Below are 14,682 nucleotides of genomic sequence, written 5' to 3'. Positions count from 1 at the left end.
AATACCATAAACTTTTTGCAGATTCAATGAACATCACTTATTACGTACAACACATATTATTTTAAATTTATTATTCAAACAGTGTGCACTTATATAAATGGTTTTTATGTCCACTTACCAGAAAAAGAACACGCTGAACAGAATATAGCAGAGTCATCTGTACATCTTGCACATATCGATCACGTCTTGCATCTCAAAAACACTAAGAAAAAAAGAAGGTTAGCACTGAAAACTACAATTTTGACGTATTATGATGAACGTGTATAGCCGAAAAACGAAACACACGATAGAAAGAATGATAGCGATATGATACGTTCCAATATTAAATAATTAATTCACTAAAACGATTCACTTTCAAAATAAAAATAGTCTGGTAGACGCTGCGTCGACCACCGCGCCACTGTCTGTCTGCTGTGCTGTCAATATTCGTCAAAACGAAAATGGCGACACCCTCGACAGAATACGATCATCGCTAGCCTGTTTAATCGTGCCTCTCTGTTTAACATGTGATTTTAGAAAAAGACGGCTAATCGACGTGTTGTTTTCAACACGACTGGACTGATTTGTGATGTCACGCCCAGCGGCGTAACGTTTTGCGTAATTATATGTTCATGATAGCTTGTAAACTTGTTTTAATAACGTTAATCTACCATCGTTTTGTATTATGAGGTTAGATGAATGTGTAGGTCATGACACAGGTTAATTATAGCATCACCTAGTAATAATTTGAAGTAAAAGTTCTTTGCGCATGTTAAGCCCGTCCCACCACTCAATATCTGTCGTAAAAGCGCCTCCTACTTCTTTTTATTTTATTCAGTATTTTCTTTTTTTCAGATCTACGTCTCCGCTGCATTAATTTGGTACTACTATGCAGTCGCAATGCAGTTTGATTAATAATGAAGTTAAATGTAATAAGTGTTCTTTTTACAGCGTTTTCCTTTTCGAATATATTTTTTACAGTGTCGTATTGTAATTAGAACATCCTTTATTTAGTTAAATATTAAGAACATTTGTTATTTAATTATTTGCAGTTATCATTAAAATTACTTATTTGTGATTATAAATTATGATGATATACATTGTTGATTACATGTCCTGTAACGTTTTTTTTTTCAATACGTATACAAAAAAGCATATCAAAGATTTATCGAACTTAATATCGATTAATATTTATAGTACAACAAGGAATCGATTCTTAGTTAATTGATAATTACTAATTTTAATAATTGGGTAAATTAAAAAGTATACAATACATATAAACAATCAAGTTAGTTTATAACTGCTTCTATAAATTTGATTAATAAATTAATTTTTCATATTTTAGCAAACACTAAAGTTGCATGGATACATATAATATCTTTATACTAAAATTTTGATCTTGAAGCTAATTTTTTTTTAATTGTGTAATGTCATATTGGTAATGAAATTATTTACAAAAGTAATAGTAATATTATTAATATTTTTTAAAACTATCTTTTGTTATGTCAATTATCAATAAAGTTATGGATACTCTGTGATATTATACTGGTAACACTATAGATTTGAATTTTGTAATTTGAATTTATCCGTTTTAAACTCTAAATCACCTGTTCATACGTGGTCGTCGCATTAAACTGTGATTCTTAACTTCTTATAATTTTTCTGAATATTTATTTTAAATAAAACAATGGCTGAGAAGACTCACACATCAAGATTGTCTGCATACAAAAATACTGGACAGGGAACGAATGTGAGTATTTTAAAGAACGCAGTTAGTTCCATTATAAGGTATTTAGTTATTGTCTATTATAAAATTTAAATTTGGTTTGGAGGGTTCATAATAATAATCGTATTAAATTAAATATTGATAATGAAAAAATAGTACATATTTAACGTGTTTATAACTTCTAGTTCTATTTTATTAACGTTCTCGTGCACATTATTTTCGGAAAGTTCTTTCTTAGTTATTTAAATATCTATCTTGTTATATTCCACTTATATGTGGAAGAAATCTCAAATCCATTTTGATTGCAAATGAAGACAATGAATATCTCAATTTATTCATGCAAGTAGGTAGGTAGGTAGGAAGGTAGGTAGGTTGGTAGCTAAGTAGGTAGTAGAAGAAATTTTAAAAGCTTGCTGTAGAAATATAAATACATACAGCATCTTCCTACACACACCATTCACACATCCGTTGTGCTATAGGTTGTCTAAGCCTGTAAAAAGATTAAGAAAGCTCATATGCTCCTGAATTAAAAGAGAAAACTGCTTGCAACTGCTTTTTCGTTCTATTAATTTGAGATATGTTCCCACATAGCTGAAATTTATTGAAAGACAATAAATTTTCATGAAATCAGTAAGCCATCTTGGTGGAATATGATTATAAACACTGTAACTAAAATTGTATGTATAAGAACCCCTGCATATTTTTAAATAGTATAGTTGTAGAACTTTCTTTTAAATTCTGCGCACCATTTTTCTTGGCTCTTAAACTATCAGTGTACCAAGTTCCATTTGAATTGCTTAAGTGAGTTTAGGTGTGAAGACAAACAGACAGAGTTACTTTCACATTTATATTTGTTTAGTAGGAATAATGAATATACTTATGTACATTACTCCAGCCATTCTTTATGTATATTAAATACAGTAATAAAATATTATAAAAACATGTTTATGAGAGAATCAAATAAATTGTTTCACATGATATGTGGAATATACTCAAGGAAATTATTTAATCCTGGTGATCCATATCAGGATAATAGGATAAAGTCATGAAATTATTGTATTCTCACCAATTACATTGATAAGTGTGATAAATTAGAATTAAATCTGATTAAAGTGGGTCATAATCTAGATTATAGGATGTGACTCATACAAACAAACAGGTGAAACAAATAATAGCATGTTAAAAACAATTCATAGGATCTTCGTCGTAAACGTGCTGAGTTAAGTATCAATCTCCGTAAGCAAGCCCGAGATGAACAGCTTCTTAAGAGAAGGGCCATGTCCCCAGAGGCCAATGAAGAGGTCCAGGATACAGAGAAGCTCATGACTCCCGCGCAGATTGTCCAAGGTTTGTTGCAAAGAAACTGCTTGTTGAAACTTTTATATGTAGTCAAAGGAAATGTTAAATAGTTCAGCATAGTTCTTATTCCTGTGAGATTTCTGAAAAAAAACCTCCCGCACCTGGGCTTGTTACCTCAGAACTTTCAACTAGGTGAACCAATTCAGGGAGCATTTTTTCACCTAGTTGAAAGTTCTGTGGTGGTAAGTGTGGTCTCATAAATTTGATTTAGTTCTGATAATTTGAAGGTAGTTTAGTTTCTTGCTGAAATTGTTATATGATATTTCTTCACATATTACATTAAATTGTTCAGGTTTAAGGTCATCAGACCTCTCAATCAAGACAACATCAGCTCGAGCTGCCCGCAGAATGCTCTCAAAGGAACAGAATCCACCTATTTCCATCATGGTTGAAGCTGGTGTCATCAGACCCTTGGTGGAATCTCTGGATAGGGATGACTGGTGAGTTGTTAAGCTTCTAAGAATACAAAAGAATACACCGAATTTTTTTTTTTTAATTATGTTATTCTGGTATATAGGCTACATCACTGCCAAGTATCTGTAAACATACTGAATGTATTTTGATACAACAAACACACATCCAGACATCCTTACAAATTGCATTTACTATATAATGTTTATGTCTATGATTGTGTCTATATGTAAATAAAAGTTGGTTTCTTTAAGATTTAAGCCTTTAATTCGACATACTATATTTTTTCAACCAACATTACAAAAACAAAGGTTGGTTTGCTGAGGTGTAAGTGTACACACGTGTTTGTGCTGCGCAAAGTTGTTATTTAAATTTTCTTTCTTTTTTGTAGTGTATTTTACATTACGTCTATCAAACCTGATATTTGTGTTTTGATGACGGTATTGGTAAGGTTTTTTTGTTAAATTCTTATAACTTAAATCATGGAGGAAATCCTCCTGATCCACCTGACCCTCCTGCTCCTCCTGAAAATATATGTGACAATGTATCCCGCTCAAGAATAAAATGCCATCTTGACCTGGATGATTGTAGTGAGATCAGAAAAAAGACTAAAAAATCTACTATAATTGACAACCCCAATGCTGCTTCCATCTCAGTTACGGACTCACCCATTCATTGTAGTAAGGTGGAAAACGATCCTGCATCAGGAACCTACATCCGTGCCATCAAAAGTTTATTTGAGTTTTTAAGCGGTGAAGATACAAATCTATTTATTGGTCGCCCATTGTTAGCACAGCATGATCTCAGTGCAATCGTCCCCTTATATAACTACTCGCGGATGGGTATTGTGAGAGCAGTACCAACTGACATCTGTATGCAAGAATTTGTTTCGAATTTGGAAATCCCTACGGGCTTTGGGTATATCCTTAAAGCTCGCAGGTTAAATAGAAAGCAAAAAAAATCAGAGAGCACTGAATGGATCCCCACCAATTCCCTAATCCTCACTTTCCAAGGCCAGAAACTTTCTGAGAGGGTCTTTCTTTATAAATCATCACTGACTGTTGAACTGTATAGACTGCCCACAATCCAATGTTTAAAATGCTATAGATTTGGTCATATTAAGAACGAGTGTAGGTCGAACCCACGATGTTTTAAGTGTGCTAAAGATCACCCTGGTGATCAATGTGAAGTAAGAGAATTAGATGCTCTTTGTATTAACTGCTCGGGCCCTCATTTCGCATCATATAATGCATGTCCAGAACAAATGCGTCAAAACAATATTAAGACAGTCATATTGGAAGAAAGCATCTCCTATCAGGAAGCTTCCCTCAGGTTTTCTCTTTCCAAAAAGTCTTATGCAGATGCTTTACATTCTGTTAACCCAGCTCCCCAGCCTTTATATCCCTCAAATAATGGCTCGAATACCATTTCCTATAAAAAACTGTCTTCCTCTCTCCCCGTTCTCGTCAAATTCATTAGGCAAATCATACGACAAAATCGCTCACTCTGACTTAACTCAGACTCCTCAGTCTGTTTAAATAATGGATATGCCTTCTTATATAATGACTCAAATTTGGTTGTATATTGCCTCTCTTTTGTATATGATATTTTGAGAATGTACAATGATATTGAATTACCGTCCAACTTGCAATCTGTGTTATTTAAGATTTTTGAAACTGTTCAGGTTAATAATGGCTCCAATGAATGTAATCCAATGGAATGCCAGGAGCTTGCAGCCAAAGAAGCTTGAATTAACTAACTTAATAAACAATTTTAAACCCATAGTTATTTCTATCTCTAAGACCTGGTTTATTCCAGAGTCTCGTTTTTATATTCCTTCTTATAACTGTTTACGCGACGACAGAAGCGATGGATACGCTGGATCTGCGCTTCTAGTCAAAAGAAATGTCCCTTTTACTTGTATTGTTATCCCTCCTCACCATGAAAATATTAACGCTGTAGCAGCAAAAATTATAGATTTAACTGTCGTATCTTTGTACATTTCAAACTCCACTTCTTTCTTAATCCCTGGCCTTTATTACATTTTTTCCTCTTTGCAACTCCTGTTCTTATTTTAGGTGATTTTAACGCTCACTATTCTAGCTGGGGCTCTCATAAAACTGATCATTTTTCTCTCTCCTTGCTAGAATTATTTGATGATTTAAATCTTTGTAATAATGGCTCTCCTCACCGTGGTAATCCTTCTCAGAACCCAAATAGTGCTGTTGACCTTTCCCTTTGCTCTCCTTCTCTCTCCTTACTATGCTCATGGTCTGTCCACCCGGACTCACATGGCAGCGATCATTATTCTTTTGTCATTTAATAAAGATTCTCCCATTTCAAAATACTCCTTTACTACAATATAGATTATCCAAAGTTAACTGGAGTGACTTCTCACAGTCTTTAGTATCTAAAATTAATAACTTCTTTTTTAAATGACATGGAGAATCCATTGGATACCTACTCGCAACTAGTTGACTCCTTTATCTCTTCTGCTGAACAGCATATTCCCATTAAAACCTGCCAAAATTATAAACCCTCTACTCTTTAGTGGGCTTCAGATTGCTCTGCAATAATCCGTAAAAGTGTTGAGTCTGAAAAGTTATACTCAAGTCACAAGTCTCATTTAAATTTTATTAATTTTAAAAGAATTTCGGCAGAGGCAAAAAAGGTTCTTAATTTTAAAATAAAATATAATAGTTTAAAAAAACTATAAAACACGCTTTAACAAAAATCATATTTTGCAAATTGAAAACTGGAATAATTTTATCAAATTAGTGTATTGTCATCGGTCCTCAATAAATCTACAAAGTTTGAACGAAATCTGGCCGTTTAAAGTGGGTCAAAATCGCGCCCAAAGAAGTCAGTTACAAACAAACAAACAAACATACAAACAAACAAACAAACAAACATACAGGTGAAGTTAATAAAAGCGTGTTAAAAAGGACAAACGCTAAAAGGAGCTTAGACAAACTTTTGCCAATCTCTTTCACCTAGAGCCCCTCTATCTCTCACTTTGCTGAACTCTTTTATCAATAAACTTGCTCCACCGACGGATTTGTTTTTATTTTTTATGATTTGTTAAACAGTAACTTGTGGGTTTTCAACTGATCGAATTGATTCTTTTTTGTGTTTGATGACATATAATTTAGCCCCATTTAACAATTTAGATATATACCTCCAGCGATGTAGACTAGTAGTAGTACTAGACGTAGTATTAGTGGACAATCCATATTTATATTGGTGTACTAACTTTCATTGTATATTTAACTGTGGTTGGTACGAACCTATATCATAGCGAACCCCCCTGTCAAACAATATTAAAAATCTAGGAATGCTAATTGTAGTGTTTAATTTCAGCCAAGACCTACAATTTGAAGCTGCATGGGCTATTACTAACATTGCATCGGGCACCCATGAACATACGTTGGCTGTAATAAACGTAAGTTGGTTTTATTATAAGAATTTGTTATTAATTGAAGAGAATCATTTTTTTTGTCATAGCGGGCAGCTGAGATCATGGCTCGCTTGATGGTAAGCGATCACCACCGCCCATGAACAATGCGCTGCTCGCTTTTGAGGGGTAAGGGATAAGGAAAGGATTGGCGACTGGAAAGAAGAAATGGTCTGGGAAGGGTGAGGAAAATGAAACGGGACTGTTCGTTAAGAGAAAGAAGGAGTGGGGGGAGGTATAATTTGCTAAAAGAAAACAAATCAATTTATGTTTTATACTACAATTATAAATTCTTAACAATTTATTTTAGGGGGGGGCAGTACCCAAGCTCGTAACGCTACTAGCTCAAGGGGGGGTTGTGGGGGAACAAAGTGCTTGGGCCCTTGGCAACATAGCGGGGGATGGGGCGCAGCCCCGAGACGTTGTGCTGTCCCATGGGGCGCTGCCTGCACTATTGCCCCATTTGACGCCAACCACACCAGCTAGCCAGTTGAAAACGGCCGCATGGACGTTTAGCAATTTTTGTAGGTGAGTATCTATATACATAACTAGATGACCCGGCTAATGCTGCTCTGTCTTACTCTTATCATTTAGGGGTATGAAAAATAGATGATGGCCTATTCTCAGACATACTCAATATGCAGATAAAATCTATCAAAGCACAACCCAAACTACTGAACCATTCGGGCTGAAATTTGGAACGCAGATAGCTACTATAATGTGGGCAATGTAGTAATGAAAAATTATCACAATCTTTCTTAGCACATCTAAGAAAGATTGTGATAATTTCCATCCAGAAAGGGAGGAAGGGCTTTATAACATTAAAATTAATCTTAACCACGCGACCGAAGCTGCGGGTGACAGCTAGTAAATTGAGTTCGAACTTATCGATTATATATCGATTTAGTATCGGATGATGCTATTCCATCGCAATCCCATCGGAAAATGTGCAGCAAAATTTGAAATTATTTCCTTACATTTACAGAAACAAAAACCCCCTCGTGAGATTTGAACTCGTCTCCCCTGCATTGCCGTACATTGCTGATTTATTAGATATTTCAGACCAGGAAGTTTTAGGTGAGTCTATATTACTAAATTAGTTATGCCTGTCCTTAAGTTATATATAGTAGTAATGTTAAACAAACTTATTGTTTAATTAAATGAAAAGGAACATTTATCAACTGCCATAAGCTGTGCGCTAAGATCCCCTGTCTTCGTAAACTTCGACTAGGTTACCGAGTAATATCATTGTTAACTATTTAAACGTATTTTGGGCGCTATGCTATGCATCTTGATGGACCAGCCCAATGAGCGCATATAGGTGGTCCAGTTGACCCACTACCGTATAAACTTCGGTAATACAGTAATATCATTGTACATTTTATTCAAGCGTATATTGTGCGATATGGTACTTGATGGATCGGCTCAATGAGCGCATAGAGGTGATCCAGATGACCCCCTACCTATATCTTAATTTAAAATCACCATTGAACTCTATATACGATTTTAATGTAAATCCACTATTTCTTGGTAGACACATCTTACTTGATAGACAGGCCCAATGAGCGAATAGAGGTGGTCCAAACGACCCCTTACCAATACTTTCTTATTCCAAATAATAACTTATTGATTTCTATATGATTTAACAACAGAATTACCAAATTTTAATGTAAATTTTCACATATTTTCCAGCTGACACATGTTGGGCACTATCGTACTTGACGGACGGGCCGAACGAGCGTATCGAGGTGGTCCAAACGACCCCCTACCTGCTTAACCGTTTGATCAAGTTGCTCCAGCATAAATCACCAGCAGTTAGGACACCAGCGTTAAGAGCTGTTGGGAATATGCTTACTGGATCAGACCAGCAGGTGGGTGGATTAAAAGCGTTGTAGTGGATTTGTGTGAAATCTATATATATATATATATATATATATATACATACATACATACATACATACATACATACATACATACATACTAGCGGTACGCCGCGGCTCCGCCTGAGTAGTCATTTAGCGTAATTGAAATAATAAAAATTGAAATGAAATAAATAAAATTTTACGTATCGACCTGCACATGGTGTGCAAATTTGATTAAAATCGGTTGAGTAGTTCGCGAGTCGATCGCGGTCATACAATATGACATGTTATTTATACATTAATTAAGATATAAATGAATCGCCAAATGTGTTACTAACCATAGAAACTCGAGAACGGCTCAACCAAGCGGGGTGTTTTTTATATGTTTAGATAAAGCACAAAGATGTTGCTTGTGGAGTGTAAAAACGTACCACGGTTGATTCCGGGGCGGACCGCTAGTTTTAAAATAATTACCTGGGTCTTACTTTAGTAATAAAAAGGAATTGTGTATTGGAATAGCATAGTACAAATATAGTACATAGTATATGTTACCACACACCCAGGCTGTATTTAAATAAATTGTTTCAATTGTAAGTAAAAATATTGCCTATAGCCCTCAATGATTAAATATCTATCAAATGGTGAAAGAATTTTTGAAATCGGTCCAGTAAGATGCGGGTTCAACCAAACAAACAAAAAACTTTTAAGTTTTGTATTATTAGTGTCAAAAATATGCATACTTGTACATTACATATAATTTTAAATCAGTATGCACAAACCATCAACCGAACGCAACCGACTTCAAAAAAAGGAGAACCATTCAACTGTATATTTTTGATGATTCTTTTTTATTTAGAAGCTATTGCTCCTATGTGGCCCCGTTAAAATTGGTCTATTTCTAACAACTCGAAAGCAGTTAATTTATTTATTGTGTAATGATTATGTATTATATTATATTATATATTATGAGTGTTACACTATCAGTCCGCTTGGCTTCGCCCGTGGTACATATATAACCGATAGCCTTGCTCAATGAATGGTCTATCTAGTACTGAAAGAATTTTTCAAATCGGACCAGTAATTCCCAAGATTAGTGCGTTCAAACAAACACACGAACAAGCTCTTCAGCTTTATAATATAAGTATGGATTAAAATACTAATTTCACATGGTCTAAGTTCTATATATAATAACAAATCTCATTACAGACGGACAGATGCCTGGCGGAAGGTTGTCTAGACTACCTCACCACCCTTCTGCACTGCGGCAAGCCATCCCTAGTGAAGGAAGCCGCTTGGGCTGTGAGCAACGTGCTGGCCGGTACTTCAGAGCAGATACAGCTGGCTGTGGACAAGGGGATGCTAACCCACTTGGTGCACGTGCTGGGCGTGGACGATGTGAAGTGAGTAGCTCCAACTCACACACTAACCCCACTCAAACCTAAACACAACTTTACTCACCATCTCTAACTTAACTCAAAACTTATGCCAAACTTATCACAATTCATACAAAACTCAAACTTAACTCTAAACTCAACTCACACTCTAACATGCTCCACTGCACTGTGGTAAGCGGTCCCAACTATAGTACTGCTACTTAAGACCAAGAGGATGCCTATATACTAACTATAAAACAAACCACCAAATAACAAAAATATTTATTTTTATTTATATAACATATTGTTCAGTGTGTCTTAAGAATGTAAAAAAACCATACACTAGGCATAAAACCATACTATAATGATAGAATTAACTAAATTGCCTCACTTACTCTTATACCGCGTATATGTAGAGTTATTATTCAATCCTGGCGATCCTAATCATGAAAGTATTGTATCGTAACCAATCCTGGATAAGTGTACAAAGTTTGAATTAAATCTGTCCGTTTAAAGTATTCCAAATCGAGTCTAAAAAGTCTGTAACATACAGACAAACAGGAGAAGCTAATAAAAGTGTGACTTCAATTACAGATGTCAGAAAGAAGCAGCCTGGGCGATAACTAACCTCTGCCTAGGCGGTAGTCCGCCGCAGTTAGATGCCCTAGTCGCCTCTGGGTTCCTAGAACCGTACTGTAATCTGCTCGAGTCGCCCGACCAGAGAGCTATTATAGTAGTTTTGGAGGGTATCACTAACTTGATGCAGGTAATTATAGTTTTTTTTTTTAATTTTTGAATTTAGAATCTGAGGGCACGGCGGTGCCCCGGCCCAGTCGAGCATAAAGCGGCAAGGCCGTCGGCCGAGCTAGTCTATTTATTTGAAACATAAAAGATCTATAATATAGATTCTATATAAATAAAAATGAATCCGGTTGCGAAATCTTTTGTGTTCATAAATCTTAGTCGTACAGCAGATATTTCTATCCCACAATATGTTTTTATTGAGAAATAAATCATTTAATTATTATATGTATCTCATCCCATAGTACTCGGGTACCACCAGAAGGATAATACCCGCTCTATTCTAAGGCTTACGTGGGAACAAAGGTCCAACACACAGAGGCCCTTTTGAGAATTTAATGTTTTAATATCAATTGCCAAATGTGTTAACCGTAAAACTCCGAAACGGCTCCACCAATTTAGTAAACTTTTTTTGAACATTTTTGTTAAGGTACCAAAAAGGTTCTTATAGAGAGCAAAACATACCACGAGTGAAGCAAGGACGGACCGCTAGTTATTAATAGATATTGATATGGTCACTGTAGAATATTTTTGGGTTGACGAATTACGTAACAAATTAAAAGAAAGGTCCATTAAGTAGGGACTGAAGAGATTAATAATCAACTTAGTTTTACATGATTCTAACAACATTTTATAGTGGAACACTGATTTTTTTATAAGTATTGATTTTATGGGATAGTAAAATAATTATCATTCTTCCTGCTAATATTATAAATGCGAAAGTTTGTAAGGATGTGTGTGTGTTTGTTACTCTTTCACGCAAAAACTACTGAACTGATTGCAATGAAATTTGGTACGTAGACAGCTGGACAACTGGAATAACATATAGGCAACTTTTTATCCCGAACTTCCTACGGGATACGGACTAACGCGGGTGAAACCGCGGGGCGCAGCTAGTATCCTCATATTCATTAAAAATATTTATTTGCAGGCTGCAGCGAAATTCGGCCAAGTCGAACCTTTATGTATTCGATTGGAAGAAATCGGCGCGTTGGACAAAATAGAGGCGCTGCAAGAGCATGAAAATGAGCAGGTAAGATTTTTAACGCATTAAAAAAAGAGGAGAGGTTTTCAGGGTTTCTTCACCCCACCTCTGAAATGACGACTGGGTCAACTGAAATTTAATAATTTTATATTCTTTGAATGCCATTAATTCCTTCCATGTGATGCCATTAATTTGATCTAGTGCAGATAATTTGTAAGCGGTTTAATTTATATGAAAAACAATTATTTATGATAGTAACATTAGCAAAAAAAATATTTTCCAGATCTACAAGAAAGCCCTTCACATATTGGACACATATTTCGAAGACCAAGACGATCAGACTGCCCAGCCGGAGCAGACGACCGACGAGTTCAAATTTGGTGTCACTAGCACGAATCAAAATATCAATTTTTAATTATAGAAATAAGTTATATGTTCCTCTAAATCAATTTATTCACTAAAACTATGTTATGTGCCTTAAACTATAAATACTTGATCAATTTGATCATGTCAATATTAACAAAAATATATAAAAAAAATTGCCTTCAGTTAGCAGGGTAAATGAAAAATCATTAAAAACATTGTATAATATTGAAATTTTATTTTGATTTTCTTGTATTCTATATGATTTTTAAAACTAAACGTCGTATATTGGCAAGTCTGAATAAACTTAAAAAGACTGATTTCTTAATTACAATTTCCTACTCATGGTTGTGTAAGCAATTAGTGTATAAGTTACTATTGTGTGATATACACCAGTAAATCCGTGCCAAAAAAAACGACGGTCATGCTGTCTCACTCGCACATTAGATATTTCAATAATGCTATCTTGCTCGTGCGTTACATTCATTCTTGGCGCGGGTTATACTGCTAGAGCTGGTCTCTTGTTAACAACTTATGAATAAATATTTTCTACTTTATTTTGTCTTTTCATTTTTCTCTTACTTCAATCTTCCATTTAAAAAAACATCAGTGTTCCTCGTGATGGATATTAAATTTTGAAATAGATAGTGAAAGAGTAAATGAATTTTGAACATTCGCTGCGGAAGGCTGTTATTTCTGAATGATAAATTTTTCTAGATCTATATACAGTGGGATTGGTGAAGTTTTTAACTTATTTTATGTATAGATGAATAATTCAGTTTGAAAGTTAAAATTGAAGTTTTGTTTTAGTTTGAATTTTTTTTTTTTTTATGTCACAGTCGGCAATGGAGCTGGTTGGACGCCTTATGACCACCGCTCATGAACATTTAGAGGGGCATAAGGTCCATTGCAGACCTTACACCTCTACAAATAGATTGCCGACTTTAAACTGGAAAGAGATAATCAAAACGAAACGGGCCTCTGGCTCCCCCACTCACCGAACGAAACATAGCAGAATGCTATTTCAGGCTGGTCTTCTGGGGGTGTGATATTTCCCCGGTGTAAGTTGGCCTAATTCGTCCCGAAGAGTGCTCTACTACCACATACAATGTTAATTATGATTTGAGCAGATATAAAATAAAAACATTGATTGCTAAAAGATTGTATTTTGTATTAATACAAGTTTTTAATCAAATTTTCTTAAATGTAATGAAATAATGTATGTATCTTAAAAATAGTGAAATTTATCCCTTGTTCTGTTCCCTTAGCTTCTCCAATTGTTGTCTGGAAAAAAAATATTAAAAATAAATATAAAAATAATTAAATCATAAAATTTAGGATATATTCATATTTTTAGTACATAGTTTTACTTCTTTCTTAATTCCCTTTTAGGCTATGAGAATTTAAAAATAAATATAGTGTAAGAAAAATAATTTAATGAGACAATAAACTAAATTGTGTCACTTAATCATGATCATATGTTAGGAACTTATTCAAACCTGGTGAGTTTAATCATGATAACAAGATAAACTCATTTAGTCACTGTATTGTCGTGGATCCTTGATAATTGTAGAATGTTAGAATTAAATCTGTCTGTTTATACTGGTTCATAACTCTAAAAGAGCAGTTTATATACAAACATAAAAGTAATGCTAATAAAAGTGTGTTTCTAAGACTAAGTACACTTGTTAAGCTTTTTTTTATGTTTTAGAATTAAAACTATGATGTTCAGAAAGAGTGAAGTGTGTGCATTTCATTTATCAATTCTAGAAATATTAATTATACATACTTGCTATGATTAATTGAGAGAAATCTTGATTAAAAACAACTTACAGTATCTATATTCTATGGAATAGTTATATCAAAATCTTGATTTAAAACACAATTGCATTCATTACAGAAGACAATTAACACAACTAATGATAAAAGCATACTCACGGAGTAAAACCCTATAAATGCTTCAGAATTAATTGGCATTTGCCTTTAAATTCTTTAACAATGAGTCTGAGTATATCATGAGCATGAGTAAGCGTATAGAACAGTGTAATAAATTGAGTTGTATGTAGGAAAATATTCTAAAGCTTAAGTTATAATAAAACCCATATCGAAAATCCTAACCTTAACTGTTGGTTAAAATCATCTTGGACAATATCATCTTCCCAGTTGTCTTCCCACACGGATACATCTTCATCATCAGCTTCTTCTGCACCCCAGTCTGTTAAAAATATTAAAACTTCTTAAAACACGAACAAAAACCGAAATTTTTGAGTGATCATTTAATTCCGTAACTTACTTTCAGCTGGAAATTCTTCGAATTCATCATCTTCTTCAAGTAAACCAAGATCGACTTTCTGTTTATCAGCCATATT

The 14,682-nt window shown here is 34.4% G+C and overlaps 1 protein-coding gene across 1 annotated transcript; it reads left to right on the top strand.

Moving 5' to 3' along the window:
• The first annotated feature begins 1,559 nt into the window (after positions 1 to 1,559).
• LOC119838143 (importin subunit alpha-5-like) lies at positions 1,560 to 12,870 on the top strand. The gene is made up of 11 exons (XM_038363976.1): positions 1,560 to 1,729; positions 2,902 to 3,052; positions 3,357 to 3,504; positions 6,836 to 6,917; positions 7,240 to 7,457; positions 7,915 to 8,006; positions 8,622 to 8,800; positions 9,998 to 10,191; positions 10,759 to 10,930; positions 11,897 to 11,998; positions 12,234 to 12,870. Exons 1-11 carry the CDS (start codon positions 1,667 to 1,669, stop codon positions 12,363 to 12,365), a joined length of 1,533 nt encoding a protein of 510 aa, XP_038219904.1. The 5' UTR covers positions 1,560 to 1,666; the 3' UTR covers positions 12,366 to 12,870.
• Positions 12,871 to 14,682: the final 1,812 nt, after the last annotated feature.

Source organism: Zerene cesonia, unplaced genomic scaffold (genome assembly GCF_012273895.1).
Source record: "Zerene cesonia ecotype Mississippi unplaced genomic scaffold, Zerene_cesonia_1.1 Zces_u001, whole genome shotgun sequence".
Lineage (NCBI taxonomy): Eukaryota > Metazoa > Arthropoda > Insecta > Lepidoptera > Pieridae > Zerene > Zerene cesonia.
Note: the sequence above shows the minus strand (reverse complement) of the source record. Positions and strands in the feature narration are given on the sequence as shown.

Coding starts and splice junctions, on each gene's coding strand:
- LOC119838143 (XM_038363976.1), top strand. CDS start 1,667: ATGGCTGAGAAGACTCACACATCAAGATTGTCTGCATACAAAAATACT. Junction 8,007..8,621: donor TTCAGACCAGGAAGTTTTAG/GTGAGTCTATAT, acceptor CATATTTTCCAG/CTGACACATGTTGGGCACTA. Junction 8,801..9,997: donor TTACTGGATCAGACCAGCAG/GTGGGTGGATTA, acceptor ATCTCATTACAG/ACGGACAGATGCCTGGCGGA.